The sequence below is a fragment of the Chrysoperla carnea genome, chromosome 1, assembly GCF_905475395.1.
Source record: "Chrysoperla carnea chromosome 1, inChrCarn1.1, whole genome shotgun sequence".
NCBI lineage: Eukaryota > Metazoa > Arthropoda > Insecta > Neuroptera > Chrysopidae > Chrysoperla > Chrysoperla carnea.
The window spans coordinates 20,797,246-20,820,146 of NC_058337.1; the positions used below are offsets into that span (position 1 = coordinate 20,797,246).

At 31.9% G+C, this 22,901-nt stretch overlaps 1 protein-coding gene across 1 annotated transcript in view; it reads left to right on the forward strand.

Moving 5' to 3' along the window:
* The first annotated feature begins 4,535 nt into the window (after window positions 1-4,535).
* LOC123293878 overlaps window positions 4,536-22,901 on the forward strand; it is a 69,046-nt gene continuing 50,680 nt past the window's right edge. Inside the window, exons 1-5 of the mRNA XM_044874896.1 lie at window positions 4,536-4,542; window positions 4,666-4,955; window positions 5,918-6,249; window positions 8,217-8,776; window positions 10,524-10,689. Of these exons, the coding sequence (XP_044730831.1) occupies window positions 4,536-4,542; window positions 4,666-4,955; window positions 5,918-6,249; window positions 8,217-8,776; window positions 10,524-10,689 (1,355 nt within the window). The remainder of the gene's footprint in view (window positions 4,543-4,665; window positions 4,956-5,917; window positions 6,250-8,216; window positions 8,777-10,523; window positions 10,690-22,901) is intronic.

Sequence of the window (22,901 nt, forward strand, 5' to 3'; positions counted from 1 at the left end):
CTCTGTTTTTTGGTTCGGTGAAAATTATTGAAGTATTGTAATCATCGACTATATACAGTTTTTTAGTTCCCAGTATGAATATTTCAACATGAATTTAGTAACAAAATTATTTATATGAAACAATTTTTGAGTGCTTTAAATTTGAAATTTAATAATTATTAAGTATTATAATTAGTTTTTCAACGAAAATATTTATAAAATTTATTTTTCATGGATCCAACAGGAAATCACTAATACAAAATATAAATTGTTTAGCTGTGATTTTATTTTATTTTAATTGAAAGCATGGGATCACTCTCGCAAAGTCCAAAATTTTGAATTTTTTCAAAATAAAAAATAGTTTTAATCACTAAATTCTCTGAGGGAATTTGCTTAGCTAACGCAGCTTCTGTGATACGAAATTTTTGTTATTAAAAACTTCTGAAATCTATTCAAAGATTTTGAAGTTTTTAGAGCACATTTATACGGACTTGTGGTTTACTCAGTTATATACTTGGAATTCTTCTCTACCGAAGCCGGCCGGTAACGACCAGTTTGTAAATAAATAAAGAATATCTGCTATCCGTTCAAAGAAGGGTTTTGTCCCATTTGTTCTATTTACATTGTAAAGTAATTTTTCTTCCTGAATATTCTTATTATAATCCTTTTTAAACAAACTATGTATTACATTTCACTACGAATGTTTTTTGTTTATTTACTTACACACTTTTAGAAAACTCTATCTCAAAACGTTAATAAATTTGCGTAATAATGTTTTCGCATTCACTGATTTAATTATGATAGCTACTACTTTTATACAAGCAAATCTTTTTTATTTTTAATACACATATAAAAGCTTATCATATTCAAACAAGTGAAGAAAAAAAAACGTAGTTATTTTAATTTTAATACCCTGTATTAGTGATAGGACGAATATTCGCATTCACATTCGCATTCGCGAATATTCGCGTATTTTTTAACATTCGCATGGTTTTTTGCGAATGCGAATGTTAAAAAATACAGATAGAAAAATAGAATTGTGAAAAATGTGACAAAATCATCATCATTTTGTATCATAAATTGCAAAATAAACAACAATTTCTAATAATAAACATTTTTATAAAAATTAACCGATAGAGGTCACGGCAGACGGCCCAATATTTTTGAAGGCCACTATTATTCTCTCTTATTATATTCATTTATCTTGCATTCAAGAAAAAAGCAAACGGTTGTTCATATTTTTCAATAGGTCGTTTAATTGACATGTTTTCCGTCTTCCACATTGGTTACGCCCCAATTTCAAAGTTTTTGTAAATGTAAACGTTGTGGGTTAGACTGAAATTAAGCCATTCACGAAGTTTCGTAAGAGTGTTAATCACGAAACTAAACCGTCTCTCTGTACTGTACACTATAAATTTACTATTGTTGGTGTGGACTCTTGGTCTATGATTTACTTTTCCTCAGATGTACCTTTCCCCATTACTTTTCAAGGCAGAAGCGAAAAAATGAGGCATACAATACAAACTTCAATCAAAAATTTTTACTATATAGTGTGTCAAGTACATACAAAATATTTGAAAAGTGTTTGAACATGTAATACAGTAACCTTGTCATTTCAAAGTACGGGGTAGTCTGCATCAAATCCGGTAGTTCCGAATTTTTGCAGACTTGTTTCTGATATTGGTCTTATGAATAATCCAAGTTTGTGACCCTGAGTGCTGAACGCAACTTTGTCAAAAAACGAAAAATCCGTGAAAATTTTCGATTTTGGGGATTATAACCCTAAAGGACTAGTTTTTTGATGAAACCTTTTCAGAACGTTTTTAAAGTAGACTAAATTTGCTACAATATGAAACGAGAATGGACTCTGTAGACCCAATACTATCCGAGATAAGCTATTGAAACTATTGGGTCTACAGAGACGATTCTAGTCTCATATTGTAACAAATTTAGTCTACTTTAAAATCACTCTAAAAAGGTACTTCAAAAACTACCTCTTTAGAGTTATAATCGCCAAAATCTGAAAAAAAGATGTAAGTTTTACGGGTTTTTTCGATTTTGACAAAGTTGCGTTCGTCGCTTGAAGTCACAAACTTGGATTATTCATTTATTCATTGGAACAACATCATTAGCAAGTCTGCTAAAAATCAGAACTACCGGATTTGACGTTAACTCTGATATATAAAGTTACGTCGATAAATTTTGAAAGGCTATATCTCGTAAAGTATTGGGTCTGCAGAGGCCATTCTCATCTCATATTGCAGAAAATTTAGTCTACTTTAAAAACGTTCTGAAAAGGTTTCATCAAAAAACTAGTCCTTTAGGGTTATAATCGCCAAAATCGAAAATTATCACGGATTTCGATTCGATTTTTGACAATGTTGCGTTCACGCTCGTGGTCAAAAACTTGGATTATTCATTGGAATAACATCATAAACAAGTCTGCGAGAAATCAAAACTACCGGATTTGATGCAGACTGTAATGTATAAAGTTACTGTAATAATATAATTGTAAACAATTTTTGTTTCTAACATCATTTTTTATATTATATTTAGTAGGAATATAGAATACATATTTACATATTATTTGATTTATTTGATTTTTCATTATTTAAAATTCGATTTACGATAAACGTTGGGGGACTTATTGTCAATTTAAAAAAATATATATACAAACAATAAAATGCTGTGTCAGTTAATTCATTTTTTTTTCTAAATGTCAGTTTATGGTAAATTAAATGTAGAATTTTACAATAAATGATTATCTATTGGAAATTTTATTTATTTATTTGATTTACAAATAATATTTTTATGCATATATTTTATATTTTAATTCAGGTAAGTTTAAAAATGATATAAATGTATTTATTAAAATTATTTTGTGGGTTTCTTGCCCTTTATTTTATACTGTCTCCATAAAGTGGAAACGATCGAATAACTCGCAAAAAACACTTTCAGGGAAATAAAAATGTTCAAGGAATGACAAATATTGGCCCCAAAATATTAATTTACCCGTTTATTTACTCGAGAAAAAAGAAAAAAAACTTAAGGGTGCTAAATACTTTTGAATGCAGCGTTATTTAACACGAATGGAAATCGAACGTTTCGAAGAAAACTAACTTGTTTTTTATGCATAATATTGTTGTCTTAAACTTAACACCTCCGGTTTGTAAAGTAAAGTAAATAACGCAAATCGAAAAATTATTTACGAGTAAAAGCTAGCGAAGATTTCAAAAATTTTCATTTTTCAAGAATGTGTCTTCTGAAGCCAAATTCTAGTAGCAGAATAACAGAAAAAGTATTTTAAAGTGTTTAAAGAAGTAATTTCTATAGGCTTAACCTTAGGTGAAAATGTACCTTTTTGAACCGAAAAACCAAAACCGAACGAAACGATTGTTTTTTTCATATTTTTTTTGGGTCTAAGAATTTTTTTACCAAAATTCAAACGGCTGTAGCTAAGTCATGTATTTTGATATCGAAACAAATAAAAACTATCGAAAGAAAAATTTTTTCCTGCAAATTGTTACTCGTACCAAATTGTGATACAGCGTATATTTTTCGGGCTAAGGATCCAAAACCTTATTAAGTTCCCTGAAAGACATCGCTATCGGCAAGATGGGTAATTCTCAGAGGTAGTCTATTGGTTTTCGATTGTCGATTTCAAAAGACACCATTTCCAAAAATAACAAAACCTCTTTGTATAAATCTTATTTTTCATTCTGTTAGGAAAACCACAATGTTTTACTACTGAGCCGGAAAATTATCATAAAGAATTTTAATTAATTCACATACAGTTTGTTCATTTCCAAAGCATCCACCCTTAATAACTCTTGACCTGATGTGATTATTGCTTTGAGTGAAAACACGTCGATTTAGATATCGAAAAGGCAGTTCAAAAATGGTACCTAAGGAATTTTAGGTTTCACCCCCCCCCCTAGCAAGCGCAACTTTGAAATACATAAAATTCTCTATTCAACCATAATAAAAAAATGAAATCGATAAATTAGTTCATAAGAAGTTATCCACCTCTAATTACTCTTGACCTGACGTAATTATTGCTTTGAGTAAAAGCATGTCCATTTAGATATCCACGGGGAAATTCAAAATTGGTACCTAGAAAATTCTAGGATCCATCCCTTCACCCCCACCCACCCCAACATTAAAGTTTCCAATTACACCCCCTACCTTGTGATACCTCATTTGAAGGAGCATACAACTGTCTCTCCAACCATGATAAAAAATGAAATCGATCGATAAGTTCTTCAGATAGATTGCCCAGAAGATGGAATTCATACTTTCTTCTTTCTGTGTAGTTTATCTTGAATCAATCGATCGATTTCATTTTTTTATCATGGTTAACGAAAGAATTTTATGTCCTTTCAAATAAGGTATCACAAGGAAGTGAGATGAAACCTAGAATTTTCTAGGTACCAATTTTGAACTTCCCCGCCGATATCTAAATCGACGTGTTTTCACTCAAAACAATAATCACACCAGGTAGAGATTTATTAAGGGTGGAAATCTTTTGAAATGAACACACTGTATGTGGTAAAATTATGGCAGGTAAAACGTGATATGCCTCTGCTCTTCAGCGAAATATATAGCATTTAATTATAATTTCGTATTTATTTAATATTTCCGTGAAGTGTTTCTGTTAGTTCTAAAGTTATGTTCTACTATTCACAGATGTAATTATGTCAAATCAAAACAATAAGCATTGTAATAATCAAGGCATATACGATGAATGCAAGTATTGCTATGATAAAATTGGGCAAGATACGCCAATATATGATGATTATAACTTTTCTGCTGGTGATTATTCAGAAGATATTGATACAGATGTAGAAACTCCAACTTCAATTATTTCGTCAAAAGCAGTTGAACCAACTCAATATATTAAAATTCATCAAAATTTAACTCCTATCGAACCTCACGAAATACTCACCACTCAAAATCCAAGTGTTAGTAAAAAAATTGTAAGTTATATTAAGCTTTATAGTGTCAACAACGATTTCGAGTATCAAATGTACTACATGAAAAATTGTAGATTTCAGAATCTAAATCCGAATTAATAGCGCCTACCAAGTTTAAGTAAAGTACATCAAAAACATGAAATCAATAATGATTTTCTAAAATAACAAAATGAAGGCCGGTTTAAATTATTTTTCTCCAAATTGGTATTATTTTCTGTGAGATACTAGCCTTCGATAGAGAAAGATTTATACCAAATTTACAGATACCTACTAAAAAACCAAAAAAATGAATATTACCAAAATTAAAAAAGGTTCATTAGTTTTCTCGTAAATACCAAAAAAAAAAAAAAAAACCTTCAATTTCCTCACTTTTAGATAGTCCAATTTTTATTTTGAAAAGTACATTCGTCTCTTGAAGATTTCTCAGGCCTCAAATTGTTGTAAATTTTGCCTTATTTAAAAATAAATACTACAATATTTGGTATGAATCGTTCCGAGTCTAAAAGCGTAATATTGCAGGTTTTTTAATATCCATAAGTGTTGTATGCCTGTTTTGTTGTTGTCAAAAGCGTACTTTTGCAGAAATAATTGGATCAGGGTAAATTTTTTTTATTGACTTTAGCCGGTCGCCGTTCTATCTTTTGTTAGCCGGTCGCCATTCATGACTTTCTTGTGTTATAATTTTGCTGTGGTTTATAATTGGACATCCACATACAAAAGTCGTTTTAAAAAATGCTCTAAAAAATTATTACTTAATAAAACAAAGAATTAGGAAAATTTAGAAATTTACATCAATTTGTTGCAATTAACAAACAAAAAAAAAAACAAAAAACTAACAAACATAAATATCCAGTAATGTGTGTATTTTGAGTATCATGGCCATACTACCTTAATCTGATCTAATAATCGTCAAAAAAGATATAAATTAGAATTATTATTCTTTTATGGGTTTAATTTTCCTACAGATGCAAGGGATTAATTCACAACGACATTATTTACCGCATCAAACAGCAATTGTCACATCGTCTAAATGTCATCCGCAACCAGCTGACGTCACAGAGATTTATCGTCGTCATTGTAAAAAAAACAAAGTTACAGCGACAATTACGTCACAACAGCAAACACAACGATCACCAATGCTTATGTTTTCTCATACACCAACTACTATCTTAGATCAAAATTCACAACCTCAGTATTGTCAACAACAACCACACTTAGTTTTACGTTGTGTACCAACACGTGCTGAAGATGAACAACAAATATATGTCACCAACAATTCAAGAAATTATTCATGTCGGTAAGATTTTAAAATACTTTAATATATCATTCAAGTAACCTCAATGTAAAATTTTATTAAGTTTAGTATTATATAAAACAGTAAAACTTGTTTTTTAATTAGGCCTCTAACTCATAGACTAATTAGTTTTGTAGACTGGTGAAACAATACTTGCAAGCCAATCTGATAAATATATTATAAAATATGTGTTTGTATAAATTATTAATTATGCTGCTAGTCAGCTAGTAGTTGTCAGTTTTACACGAATCAAAATCCAGACCCGATCCTAAATTTGATCCAGTGGACTTTTTAAAAACATATTAATACAAAAAGACGCCCTCACTCTTTTCACAATAAATCTTCGAAATTGCTGTAAAGCTACTCTGTTGTTCCAAACTGTGATCTTCGCACGATACTGCCAATTAATCGCCGAATCCTTTCTGGTGTCGATGTCTCGAATGCTTCTTCGTGTCGCGCTTCAAGATCTTGCATTTACCGGGCGTTCATGCACAACGTTCTTCATAAGATATCGCAGAAAAGAATCCAAAAGTTCAATTGTGAAAAATATTCCTTATAAAAAAATAATCAACTTTTGTTTGAAATATTTTTTAAGGTTTGCGTAAGGGCGCAAACTAGGCGAAAATTGTATAGTATGTAATTATGGGAATATCAGTTATGTATGTGTGACATGTATGTATGTGTAATATGATAGTCATCAACACTGTCTATGCATGGTATTTCAACAATTTACTCAGCCAATTGTTTGTTTTCACTTGTTTCAGTTAAATTTTGATAATGTGATGATATATTTAAAATCAGCAATTAGCAAAAACCCACAAGTACACAGTACTAATTTTTATAAGAGTCCAAGTTAATATAACGATCGAAATTGCTTGATAATATCAATTAGCAAATTCGAATTTGTTTGTACATCATATCCCTCTTTTACTAACTGCCTCCTTTAGGAAGATTATAGCGTAACAAAATACTTTTGAAAGTATAAGAATAAGTTCGCTATCGATATCAATCAAACTCCTGAATTGAATTTTTGTTAAACTTATTTCAACTGGGAATAATTACTTGTAATATTACGACTTATCAAAGATATTTTCTGCCTCTTGGTATTACTGTGATTCCTAATGTGACTATTGAAACCTTTGGGAACTATTAGCCCATTAACCTTAATTTGTATAATTATTCTAGCGGTGTCCCGTGTCCCCACCATTAAAATTTACGCATTTATGCTGGCTATCATTTGACGGCAGTGAGGCGGTTTTTTGACTGTTAGATAAACCTACAGAGCATTTGTTACTTTTGACCCGCCGTTACTTTTGTACCCAATCTCCAAGCATTATCAGTTTTTTAAATAAGAACAAGGTCAGCAAATTTTTGGAATCAATTTCGAATATCTCGATTTACGCTCTTGACTGAGGCGTTCTTTTTACCGGAGATGACACCCTGTGGCATTTAGTACCGTTTTAGTAGTTCACGTTGCAAGTCTATCTACATCTGGCCGTAGGCAGTATAAGAAAAGTGTAGTAGGAACATGGATAACATAAAAGTAAAACAGAGTGAAAACAAGTGGATATTTGATTTTTAAATATCAATCGAATAAAATCAATTAAAAAACACACTTTCAAACTTCTGCAGTGACAATAACGAAGCCAATCTCACAAATAACTACTACTAGCGTACGTGTGTTTTTTTCTAATCTACAATTTACACTACACTTACACTTTTTATACTCGAGTGTAAAAAGTGCTCAAATAGCAAAAATAAATAAATATGTTAATAATTTATGATAGGGAGCTTTAATTTGTGGAAATCTCTTATTATTATTTGATAAAAATGAAATTAACAAGTACATTAAATGTAACAAGTGGAAAAAGCAAATGAATAGAATTCTTGAAATTAAAATATTATTTTATTCATCAAAACAATATTTATTTAAAATTGATACAAATTCCATTTTATTTAATAAATTCTAGTTACTGTGCAACAGAATTGCTTGCACCAATACAAAATCAACAGCAACAAAAACAATCAACCACCGCAAAACGTTACATACAACACTGTGTGGCTGTAGACACGGCTGAACCTGTAATTGAATACTACGAACAGGATTTACTTGACGAATATAGCGATGGTATTGTATATGATGATAGTCCATGTGATTTAGTACCAACAACAAAATACCATGAGCAGCACCAGCAACATCGTAGTCCACCACATTATCAGTATCCTCATAGTAGTCCACAACTGCAGGAAATGCGTGATATACAAAGATCAGTGACTACAGTAACTAATGGTGCTACTGCTGATGTAAATCCAAGAAGAAATGTAATACAAGCTCCACCAATGTTATCAAATACAGCAACTGTTAAATCGACAATACGTGGATCGTCTCCAATAAATGGTGGCATTAACAATGGTATTTGTAATAGTAATGATGCTGTTGATGGTTATATCCTAACAAGACTACAGCATAACGGTGGAAATAATATCCGACATCGTTTTAAACCATCTCGCGAATATGCTTCTACACATGGTAATAGTCCAGTCAAATTCATTTTATTTACTATATTTACACGGAATGAAAATTAGGATCAGTTTTAACAGACTTCATTCGGCATAAAAAATTATTTACACGATGTCGGCTATAGTTCTTCGTACCTTTATTATGGGAAGGGTGTAATTAATTTGTGAAAGAGCGACCTCCTGAAACAGAAAGTTGGTAAAGTATTGGCAAAAAGCTTCAAAATTCATGTTTGCAGTAATAAACTTTGGTTAAACATGTGAAAAACGAACCTTAAAATTTGTAGATTAAGCGTATGATGTAAAATGCATTATGGCTGTCGAAAAATAGGTCCACTTTGATTATATTTCTTTTCTTCAGTTGTTTTATCGAGGCCAACTTTTTGAACTTTAAAGTGTGTTTTCGAGCCTAATAATACAATTTCATTGATTCAAATTTATATTTTTGCTAAATATACGTTATTTTAAGTCAGAATTAAAAGATCGAACTTCTTAAATTAAGCTGTGAGCTTTATAAATGTACTTTGTTTTTTAAATGTTGGCCTCGATAAAATAATTCATATATAGGTTAACTGCTGTTTTCTTCAAAAATACTAGATACCTAAAGTTATTGGAAATTAAAATCTGTACAATTAGAAATCAATCGCAGATTTCTACATTCAGCAATTATGAAGATTGGGCTAAGGCACTCATCGTAGACATGCGCATCTCCTGCAGCCACACGATTTTAAATTTTATGGTTTTATTAGCTTACCTTCTAGACAAGAATTAAAAAAATCCCGATTAATAATTTTTTAAACGTTAAAGTATGCCTTATCAAACAAAAAATTAAAATATGCCTAGTTTTAGTGCGTTTTCATTATTATAGAAATAGACAAAAAGCCATATACACCAAAATTACCTAATCTAAAGGTAGAAAAAAGGCAGTCAAAGTCGGATTAAGCTTGGGGTTAATTTTAGTAAGTAGGAAAGAGGAAAATCTTTCTGCCAGAAAGGCGGCCTCGTTAGGGGAGAAGTACAACCCACGGGGATGGAGATAATTTTTTAACTAACTACGAGCTCCAAAATCTGATTACGAATTCTTCTTCCAAAGTACGGACCCGGTAGCTTCAAAGCCAATTAGCTTTAAGGCCTTAAAAAAGTCGACCGTGTTAGCAGGAATACTTTTTCATAAGAAAGATTTTCTACAAAGCAATACTTCGTTGTGAAACTACAACTCGATACTTTGACGCATTTCATAGGTCTTGGTTTTATGAATGGGGTTGTCCAGCAGTACTCTGATCCTCGCCCGTAGACCCGAGAACCAAAACGCTGCTCTGTTTTAAAAACTTCTTGAAATTTCTTGAAATTTTCACTTTGAAGCTTTTTCAGCTTTTAACGTCGCTCTTTATTTATATAAGATACTATCATCAAATACTAAGTTCTACCATTATATTCATCCCGCGAACAATGTTGAGGCTTCAAATGGAAAATCAATTTTTTATATGTTACCTACGCGATATCAAAAAATTTCTGCTTTTCTGATCTACCACCATCTTACAAATTACGTCAAATTGCATCCAATTCCAGAATAAATCCTTCATAGACTTACTTTATGGCTTTTTGAGTAAAAGGGACTATTGTTAACACAAGAGTATTGAACATCATAAATCAAATTGAAACAATATTATTTATATATTTCTCGTAGAGAATTCTTTTGTTAAATTCTATATTGATTGGTCTATATTATATTCTTACTTATATTACACATTTTGTATCAGCTCCAATTCCTGTTAGTGGTAATAGTAACAACACTGATCATATCCCACCATCAATGCGGCCACATACAACACAGGGTGATGTTATACAAACGTCCCAAGTACATTATCATGTGACACCTCACCCACCACATCGCCAACGACATCGTACAACTGTACTTGCACCACGGTAAGTTAATGATAATTCTCTTTTATTCTACGATTCTTACTTCGTATTGTAACAAAAAAGAAATTTTGCCCAAAATTGGGTTATCAGATTGATATTTATTGATTCGAAATTACGAAGAGCGTTTGAACTCTAAGACCGGGTATTACCATGTTAAACGGTTCGCAGAGTTAGCGCAGCTTTAGCGTACGGGCATAGGTCTTTAAATGGGCCCTAGTAGGGGTTGATAACAACCCTTTTCCAGAGGAATTACCCGCCAACCTAATTCCCGTTCAGGAATCCCTGGACATTACTATGGTTTTAGTATTTCAAAATACCTGCAACGTAAACGAAGGTCAGTCCAAAGAAATAACTAAATGTAACAAATTTGACATTTATTATACAATCAATATAAGTTAGTTACCACGTAGAAGAATAACAAATTTAACAACTGATAGCAATTTTTAACAGTATCGATACATAGATCCAAATATTATATTTTTGCTTTTTAAATGAAACATTTTTTTTTTGTTATCAAAACTTGACCTAACTGTCACGATATTTATCTTGACAGTTAATTAATCTAAAATTTAACCACTAACTTTTACAATCGGAGCTAACGGTTAACAATTGTAACCTTTTCAACGTTACGATATTTATATTAACAAAAACATTAGGCTAAAACAAACTATCAACGAGCTATTAAATTAGCACTAAAAATAAGAATTGGAATTTTTACTGCTACAATATTTATATGAACTAAAAACTAGTCAAAGAAATTTTTTAACGAACTACTAAACTTAGCACTAAAATTAAACAATTGAAAATTTTAAATGTTACGATATTTATATCAACAAAAACATTAGGCTAAAACAAACTATCAAAGAGCTATTAAATCAGCACTAAAAATAAGAATTGGAATTTTTACTGCTACAATATTTATATGAACTAAAAACTAGTCAAAGAAATTTTTTAACGAACTACTAAACTTAGCACTAAAATTAAACAATTGAAATTTTTAAATGTTACGATATTTATATTAACTAAAAAAAATAACCGAAAAGCCAAAGAACTTTTCACATTAAAATATGAACAACTAATAAAATTTATTTAAATACGATAGCGCTCGTACATTATGAATAAGTTTACCCTACGCAACTACAAAACATAGAACAAAATATTAATGCATTAAATTTATTCATGTAGCCTTTTAAATTCCTATATTTATATATTTAAACGCGATAACTTTTTAATATGAACCTCGAGCATGATTATCGCATTTTGTTCAAAGAAATGTGAGATTTCCCTGGATACAGCATGTTCTGTTTTACAAAACGTGGCTAAATTATTTTAGGTTAAAAAAACAAGAAATGCTTCGTGTTTTAACAACACGCGAACCAGGCGATCACAACCATAACGAAATTAAAAAATATAATCAGACCTTGAATCAGATGTTTAGAGATGATGTTTCCACATTTTAAAAAAAACTAATTTCGCTTGCTCCATCTTGGGTAACGTACGTTCGGTAAAAAGACCAAGTTGATCTCACCTTCAACACATGAGTGCTACCCTCCGAATATCCTTTCACTGTCTACCATTTCTGAACATGAAAGCATGTCTGGTTCCAAACAAACTGATAGCGTGAAAGTCACTAGTGTTGAAACTTTGACAGTTTAGTAACTAACGAATACAGTAATATATATATAAATGTAGGTTAATACTGTAGGAGCGATCGATCTAAAAGCAGTTACACACGATAGACGCATTTACGTCGTAACATCCCAAGCGGGTTAAGGGAAAAAAAATTTTTTTTTTTTTATAAAAAAATTTTTTTTTTTTTTTTTTTTTTTTTTTTTTTTTTTATATATATATATATGTACATACGTACACAAGAATAAAGAGATTGGTTGTCATCACCTGCCTCGCGAACTCGTAAGAAAATACCCAACATAAATTAACTTGTTTTCAAGAAAGTAAAATACATCCACGGCAAGTTAAATTAAAATGATCTCTGAAGGAGCTTAAACAAGATTAAATTATGTAACACTTCCATACGGTTTAATGTCTTTGATATGTGCCTTTCTGATGGAACTGGAGCCGATCTCTTGAAGATCCACAGACACTGGCGTAGTAAACTTTAAAATTTTATAAGGGCCACTATATTTGTCCATAAACTTTTTGTCAAGTTCTGTTGTAGAAACTAAAGAGTGATTCTTGACCATGACTGATTGGTTAACGTGAAACTTTGAAGCATAGTTTAACGTGGGTTTTGATGCTTTAACGAAGTATTTTTTTAAATTGTTGAAAACTACGGATAAATTTGGCTTTTCTTCGCCCAAATCGATGTTAAGAGACAGATCCAGAGAGGTATATAGTTCTCTTCCAAAAAACACAACCGCTGGAGTACATTTTGTAGTTTGATGATACGATCTGTTACAGTTGTAGATCACATATGGAAGCATATCGCTCCACATTTTATGTTGAAGTTTACATTGCTTCATGATAGCGGTTAAATTTGTTTTAAGGTTTTTATTGTACCTTTCACACATGTTACTCTTCGGGTTATAATTTGATGTAAAAACAGATTTAATACCATGTTGCATTAAAAAATCTGCAAGCTTTTGTGACTTGAAAGCCGATCCGTTATCTGACGTTAACAATTTGGGAAATCCATATTGCAGAAAAATGTCTCTTAAAACTTTCGTAGTAACTTCAGCTGTACATCTGCGAGTAGCTCTTGCGATTACATACTTCGAAAAAGCGTCCACAACAACTAGAATAAAACGTGAAGAATCAGTAGATGTTATAAGGGGACCAATATAGTCTATATAGAGGTGGGACCACACTTCATCTGGGGGAATTAAGGCCAGATTTGGAGCACCAGGTAAGTTCGATGGTTTTGAAGAAGCACATATTTTACACTCACTCACAAAGTTCTTAACAGTTTTAAATAATTCGGGAGCCCAAAATCGCTTGGCAATGTCCCTGTAAGTTTTTAAAGTACCGTGGTGTATGGTAGAATGAAAATACTCCAGAATAAAACCCAACATAGTATTTGGTAATACGATTCTTTTGTTACGATTTTTTCCGACGAAGCGACAAAGTAAACCGTCACGAATAAAGAAGTTTTTGACATTTTTGCCTGACTTAATGTCAGCATAAACGGACTTACAATATTCCGAAAGCTTTTGTGCTTCGCGAACAGACAAATACCCTTGAGGGTTCGAATGAACTAACGTATTTAATAAAGCGACTGGGTCGGATTCTGAAGCATCTTCATCTTTTACATTTTTATAACAATCATCAAATAAACGTGACAGAGCGTCACTTACAAAATTGTCTTGACCACGAACATGAATCGGGGTAAAGTTAAACCGTGACATCTGGAGTATCCAGCGCGAAAGTTTATTGAAGGCTTGTGGTTGTTTGAATATCCAAATTAATGATCTAGCGTCCGTTTCAAGGACGAATTCCCTCTCCAACAGATAATCTTTAAAATGTGCTAATGATTTTACGACTGCCAATAGTTCAAGTTCATGAGCGCAATATCGAACTTCTGCGCCTTGGAGTCTTCTTGAAAAAAATTCTATTGGATGCCTGCCATCATCAAAATCCTGACTCAAGGTGCCGGCTATACCTTTGGAACTAGCATCCGTGGTTAATATAAATTTTTTATTGAAATCAGGAAACCTTAATAGCGGTGGTGAAATTAACGCTTTTTTTAACGTTTCAAAAGATTCGTAATGAGCTGACTCTATAATAAATTTTGCGTTTTTCTTTTTTAAAGCGTTCAAAGGAGCGACTATTGAGCTAAAATTTGGAATAAATTTTGAGTAGAAGGCACACATACCAATGAATTTTTGTAGGTCTTTAAGTTTTCTAGGAAATGCTAAATTTATAATAGCTGAACATTTATCCGGATCAGGAATTCGACCTTGATTCGAAACGATATGACCTAGAAGTTTTAAACGTGTCATGCAAAATTTAACTTTATCCGGATTCACTGTTAGGTTTAATTCTTTAAATTTTGATAAAACTCTTTCAATTTGAGATATATGCTGATCCAGGGACGAACTATAGATGATTAAGTCATCGTAATATTGTAAGAAAAATTGCTCTCGTCTAAATTGAGCGAACTCTCTGACTAGATACCTATTTAAACCTTGTGCTGAATTTACCAAACCGAAGGGTAAAACGGAAAACGCGTATTGTCCAATTTGAGTAATGATTGCGGTAATGTGCTGCGAGTCCTGGGTCAACGGAATCTGATAAAATGACTGATTAAGATCCAGTATAGTGAAGTATTTTGCGGAGCCTAAACTGTTAAAAATAGTATTCATTTTACAAGAACTAAAGGGATCGAACTGAATTTTTGCATTTAAGAACCGATAATCGGCACATAGCCTAACACCACCCGAACTTTTAGCTACGAAGAATACTGGTGAGGCGTATGGACTTTGACATGGGAATAGTATCCCAGAATCAACTAACTCATTAATATGTTCTTCAAGTAAAGGTAACTTGTCTGGAGGCAAATAATAAGGGCCCTTTCGTACTGGTTCGAAATCTTTTAAAATGATTTTGTACTCATAATTCCTAGCGCGACCCGGTGTTTTGGTGAGAACCATAGGATAACTATTAATGATATTGTTGAGACGTTTAGTTTGATAATCGTTTAAATCCGCCTGAAATTCCGTAATAAGCGCAATAGAGTTTTGAATAAATCCTTGTTTTTCAAAAGGAATGGATGCAGCAAGATTAAATGAAAACTTTACGCGTGAAATTGAGAAATCTAATAACATACCGCATTTAGACATAGTATTGGACCCAATGATAACATCGTATGGTAAAAACTCAGTAATGAAAAATTTAGCAGTCCAGGAATACGAATTTAATTTAAAATGTAAGAGCGAATATTTGTTCAGTTTTAAAGACAGAGCTCCAGGTAAATATGCTTCGATTTTAGATACATTAACTTTAGTATAACGCGGATCGAAAATTTTATAAAAACATCTTGAAGAGATTAAATTTAAGGTACTCCCTGAATCGAGTAGGGTTAAAAATGGAGCATTATAAAAATCTACATATACTAACGGAAGTTTTGCTATGGATGTATTGTTTTCGCGAGGATATCGAGGTTCAGTAACTAGTTTTTTGGATTCGGTGTATTGGAGCTGGCAATAGAGGGCTTGTTATTCGAAGATTGAGCGTTTACGTTTGCATTTGAGGAGCTATGATTATTATTGGAATACGAGTAACGGGAATTGTTATATCGTCTTCTACGACATTCCGAAATATGATGACCTCTAACTTTACAGTAGGCACAGGTAACAGAACGATAATTATTAGGATGAGAGTTACTCGTAGCATTAGCACAATTACAATTCTTGATGTTTGAAACTAAACATTGAGAGTTATCTCGAGTACAAGAATAACTATTGCCGGATCCACAGACCGAATTTGCGTTCGACGTTTGGGCCGAAATTATATTCGAAACCCTATTTGGGCAATTATGTCCCGTTAAAGTGTAACATAAAGAGCTACACGTAGCCTGAGGGGCATTTCCATGAGAAACAACATTATTGGTCATGGAGGAACATGGACTTTGATCCGAAGTAGTGCACGCATTAGCGTTGCATATAGCCGAATGGGCTGGTAAAGCAGACGAATCTGTAGTCGACGGTGAAGGTGTGTCGACCTTAGGCATACTATTAGCTACAGACAGCGTATGACCTGACGAATTACTGACAGACGGACATGAAGTTGCAAGCTCAGAACCTTGATAAAAATCTCTAACGCGGGATTGAATTTCTTCAACCTTGACGCAGAGCTTATCCAATTCATCATAGCTATTTGGTTGAGAATGTAATTTTAATAGATCAAATGTAGAATGATTAAGATGTGAAAATATAATTTCAATGACTTCTACAGGACTAAATTTAGGGCAGAGTATTCTTGCGTATCTACGAATATCCGATGCAAATGTAAAAAATTTTTCGTTAGGATTTTGTTTTCTACGGATATTTTTGTCGACTACCTGATGAAGTTCAGACGAGGATAATAATGACAAGAGTCTCTGTCTAATGACACCCCACGACGAATCCTGAACAATAAATGAGGACCATAACTGCCTAGAGTCAGGCGACATTTTTGACATTAAAAATTTAAGAAGTACATCTTGCTTAAGTATATTCAAATTAACTACATCCTCGACCTCTATACAAAAATCTACAACCGAACTAGAAATAAGTATGTTCAACATAGGTATACGCGTCGACAATTCTCGTATTAAGATAAGAGAGTCAGAATTATTTTTAATACTCATCTTTGAGACATTGTTGGTTTGTTGTAAAACGTTAGCTGTAAGTTGATTGACGCAATCCACTAGGGTGTCCATCTTCTGTGTTAGTACTAAAAGAGTAGATGCTGTTGCAGATCTTCGGGAATCGCTGGATATGCTGTCGTTCGCTGTTTCAGGCATCTTGGCTTGGAACTCCTTAACCGTATTTCATTAAAAATCTAACTATTGGACCGCAAAATATAATCAACCATGTACCTCGGAAAATAAATGAAAGGATGTTTAGAAAAATTCTTTGAAAAAAAAAATAAGTATTATGCCTACTCTAGGACAACGTTGCTAAAATTAATAACATTAATAGAGTAATGCCCATTTGGCTCTGCTACCAAATGTAACAAAAAAGAAATTTTGCCCAAAATTGGGTTATCAGATTGATATTTATTGATTCGAAATTACGAAGAGCGTTTGAACTCTAAGACCGGGTATTACCATGTTAAACGGTTCGCAGAGTTAGCGCAGCTTTAGCGTACGGGCATAGGTCTTTAAATGGGCCCTAGTAGGGGTTGATAACAACCCTTTTCCAGAGGAATTACCCGCCAACCTAATTCCCGTTCAGGAATCCCTGGACATTACTATGGTTTTAGTATTTCAAAATACCTGCAACGTAAACGAAGGTCAGTCCAAAGAAATAACTAAATGTAACAAATTTGACATTTATTATACAATCAATATAAGTTAGTTACCACGTAGAAGAATAACAAATTTAACAACTGATAGCAATTTTTAACAGTATCGATACATAGATCCAAATATTATATTTTTGCTTTTTAAATGAAACATTTTTTTTTTGTTATCAAAACTTGACCTAACTGTCACGATATTTATCTTGACAGTTAATTAATCTAAAATTTAACCACTAACTTTTACAATCGGAGCTAACGGTTAACAATTGTAACCTTTTCAACGTTACGATATTTATATTAACAAAAACATTAGGCTAAAACAAACTATCAACGAGCTATTAAATTAGCACTAAAAATAAGAATTGGAATTTTTACTGCTACAATATTTATATGAACTAAAAACTAGTCAAAGAAATTTTTTAACGAACTACTAAACTTAGCACTAAAATTAAACAATTGAAAATTTTAAATGTTACGATATTTATATCAACAAAAACATTAGGCTAAAACAAACTATCAAAGAGCTATTAAATCAGCACTAAAAATAAGAATTGGAATTTTTACTGCTACAATATTTATATGAACTAAAAACTAGTCAAAGAAATTTTTTAACGAACTACTAAACTTAGCACTAAAATTAAACAATTGAAATTTTTAAATGTTACGATATTTATATTAACTAAAAAAAATAACCGAAAAGCCAAAGAACTTTTCACATTAAAATATGAACAACTAATAAAATTTATTTAAATACGATAGCGCTCGTACATTATGAATAAGTTTACCCTACGCAACTACAAAACATAGAACAAAATATTAATGCATTAAATTTATTCATGTAGCCTTTTAAATTCCTATATTTATATATTTAAACGCGATAACTTTTTAATATGAACCTCGAGCATGATTATCGCATTTTGTTCAAAGAAATGTGAGATTTCCCTGGATACAGCATGTTCTGTTTTACAAAACGTGGCTAAATTATTTTAGGTTAAAAAAACAAGAAATGCTTCGTGTTTTAACAACACGCGAACCAGGCGATCACAACCATAACGAAATTAAAAAATATAATCAGACCTTGAATCAGATGTTTAGAGATGATGTTTCCACATTTTAAAAAAAACTAATTTCGCTTGCTCCATCTTGGGTAACGTACGTTCGGTAAAAAGACCAAGTTGATCTCACCTTCAACACATGAGTGCTACCCTCCGAATATCCTTTCACTGTCTACCATTTCTGAACATGAAAGCATGTCTGGTTCCAAACAAACTGATAGCGTGAAAGTCACTAGTGTTGAAACTTTGACAGTTTAGTAACTAACGAATACAGTAATATATATATAAATGTAGGTTAATACTGTAGGAGCGATCGATCTAAAAGCAGTTACACACGATAGACGCATTTACGTCGTAACAGTATATGTATGTTATATTAACAGTTGGATTTTTCTCGTTTATTTTTTTCATTCTTTGTTGATACAGCTTGCCTAATAAATATAAGCCACGAGATTCATTTTATAATTTATATATTAAAATCGTATTTTTTTTTCTTTTTTCGAGTTTTTCGATTCCAAATTTTGAAATCCCATAAACACTTTACTTGAGTTGTTTAACTTCCAAGTATGTGCCTTTTGAGAAATGAATTGTAAAAATTACTAGTTTCATTATCTGTAATGGCTTACATTTAGTTAATAATAATTATATTGTTTCTGTAGCATTCTCATCCTTTTTTTAAATATACTGGTTGTTTAATTTACATCTTGGAATAGTACATCTCCCACAAGTATGAGAGAGTACGTATGTATACATTAAGCAATGCGTACAATAAAGAGGTGTTATAGCCATGGTCTCTTGCTATGAGTTGAATTTAGCTTCGATACGCATTGAGTTGTACACAGCACACACAGCAGCAGTAGGACCGTCGTACAGCTTAAAGGGAATCGAAGCTATAACACTTGCAAGAATCGTATAACACCTATAACACCTCCTTCTTACACGCAATACTTAACGCATGTAGGTACTCTGTCATACTCGTGGGTGATGCCTATGCCAAGATATAAATTAAACTTATTACTTGGTATATCCAAGTAATAAAATTTTTCAATTGAAGTTGAACCAAATAAAACTCCTTACATACAAACTATTTTAATTCGCTTAAAATATAAAGTTATTATCTTTGTCTGTAACCATTATGGCTAAACCCAAGTAAGAAATTCCAAGCTTGAAAATGGAATATTGGTTGGGTCGAGATTGCTTTGCTAGCTCTTCCCGAAGCCTTGACTAAGGGTAATAAATCAAGGTTTTATTTGCCAGCTCTTGTCCAAAACTAGGCCAAAGCTAACAAAAATAACGGTTTTGTTTGATAGATCCCTAGTCTAATCCTCGGTTAATCAAGTGTTGGTCAACAATTAATCAACCAAAATTGAAGCTAGCTAATTAATAGATTACCAGGCCTTTCCCTAGACTTGGCCATTACTGATAAACCAAGTTTGTTGTTAATTCACATTTACGTTTTTTGCTGTTGCGATGATAAAAAAAAAGCTTTGAGAGCAAAAGCGTTTAGCTTATAGAAAGCTGTTTCATAAATAAGTACAAGAACAGGGTCAATCTTCCTTCAAAGATTTTTCTAATAAAAGAAAGAATGAAGGAAAATGAAGAAAATGTATAATTTAATGAAACGTGCTAACTTACCTCACCCAATCTCAGTAAGGCTATGCGTAATTCAAAATTATTAAATTAAATTTATTTCAACATGTGCCCATATCATACTGCATTATAAGAATTTGTTTGAATACCGTACAGTATTATAACAATATAGATTTATTTGCCAAGTTAAAAAAAATATGGATATGTAACAAAGTAACAAATATAAATATGTGATCGGATCCTTAAAAATAAATCAAAAATATTGACTTGATTTGTTATAAATGTATGTACAATGAATAAAATGTTTACAAATATCAACGAAATATTTAGGCTATAAGGTTCACTGTGATACCACCGTTCCACTGATAATTGGGATTTTGAACCAAATTTTTTTTCCCCAAAAATAGAAAGATCATTTATAAGTTTTATAACAAAACTGTTTTCAAAAGAGAAACGGAAACGCCCGACAAAAAAAAAATGTTCATAAAACATCGTTGTGACGTAATAATGTTAATTGAATAGTATACACTGTATACAATTGTTAATTAACATTATGACGTTACACGATCTTTTATAAACATTTTTTTTGTCGGGCGTTTTCGTTTTCCAAAATGCCAATTCGCGGATTATTAGCTCTTGAATTATTTTAAAAGGCCGAGCGAACTTCGTTCATGTATATACTATATACTGCACTTAAATATTACAATTTTTTAATTAAATAAATTTTTTTTTATCATAAATTCTCTAAAGAATTTTTAATAATAATACCTCGAACTCACACGATAGTTGGTGGAATTTACAATTGAGTGTTCGACGTGAACTTTTTCTATACAGCGTTGTGTGAGAATGTGTATAAAACAGAAAGATTTAGAAATAGAGTACCTTCTAATTCGTGTAAGTCGAGTGTGCTACTGTATATCATTAAACTGTTTTTGTGATTGTATGTGAAATAAAGTGAACCAGTGCTTTAGGTTTCCGTTAAAGGATGTGATTTCTTAATTTTTGGGTGTTTGTTTTGATATCCCCTACCACTTCTATATATTTGTGGATATATCAAACTATACGGTATATCTTTGTAAAAGGGATCGACCCAGGTCAAATCTAAGCATGATATCATTAAAGTGCGAATTTAAAAATTTTATTTTTCTTCAATCCAGGCTTGAAGAACGGAAATTAAGCTTAGACCAATATCTGACAATTAAGACCAAAGCTATTTCCAATCGTTTTTAACACAAAACATAGCAAATATTCTAAGCTTAAGCTAAGGTCTACCGAAATCGATGACATTAATTTTTGTATTATATTAATAAAAAATAAATTCTATAAATAATTTAAATAAACTCATAACATTAATAAACCATGTGTAAGTTTGTTTCAGGACTCCGAAACTCACTCTGTCAGAGTATATCGTATAATAATGAAAATATATGAAACATTGGACACCTTTTTAACACAGTATACGACACTGTTCTTTTTATTCTTAAGTACAACTGAATATGAAGGACTTTATCGCGCGCGAGATATTTACGATCTGATTGCGTGGTATTGTTTTCTGCCATGTTTCATTCTCTCTACTTTATATTATACTCGAAATATATTTTCTATGTATTTATATATACAGGGCATTCCAGAAAATATTATTTCTAGTTCAAGATATTTAGGTTAAAGTTGTAGTGACTGTTTATCGAAAATACTCGTTTAGACTTTGAATCAATTGTGATATCTGGACCGAAATGGATCGAAATGACTTACTTAAGACGATTAGCTTTCTTTAAAGAAGAAATCTGTAACCTTAGGGAAAGTCAATCCTCTGATTATTATGATTGTATTAGTATATTCAAAAGTCTTGTTGGTACTACTGAGCCGAAATAATGCTCTGCAAGTTTGACTCACAACCAGGGGTAGAGTTATCGCAATAATATATTAGGTATATATGATATTTGATATATGATATACAGGATGGGTCTTTTTAATATATAATGGTTAAGCAGAAGTTGTCGAGTTTGATGGGGGACATCATGTTCTGACATAAGATTTGACCTAGTTCTTCGGTATGCTTTAATAACCAATTAAGAGTCTAATCGGTAAAAGATAGAAGAACACTTTAAATTAGAAAGTTGATCCTCATAAAAAAACTTAACATTTTTCATCTAATTTCATCTGTTCGAAAAACGTCAGCTTTCGTAGGAATTGTGACTTAAAAATATATCACAATTGCATTTACTCGAAAGAAAAAACGCTACGATAGAAAAAAAACTACGAAAGTACGGCAAAATTCTTTAGCCAAAAGTTGTCAAGGGCAATAAAGGACCTACAATTCGATAAACTTTTTCGTATGCTAATACAATTCTATTATAATTTTAAAATAACAAATTTATTTATATTACAATAATCCGTCGTCTGATTTTGATGATTTTAACGTCAATCGATTTGGCTTAACCTTGCGAGTGCTACTGAAGATATTGCAGTAATGAAAATTCCATATGGCGACCAACAGACGCCATATTGTGAAAATGTGTATTCCTATGTGGCACACTAGAGAACAAACGCGTTGATCGATTTTGATGATTTTGACGTCAATCGATTTGTCGTAACCTTGCGAGTGCAACT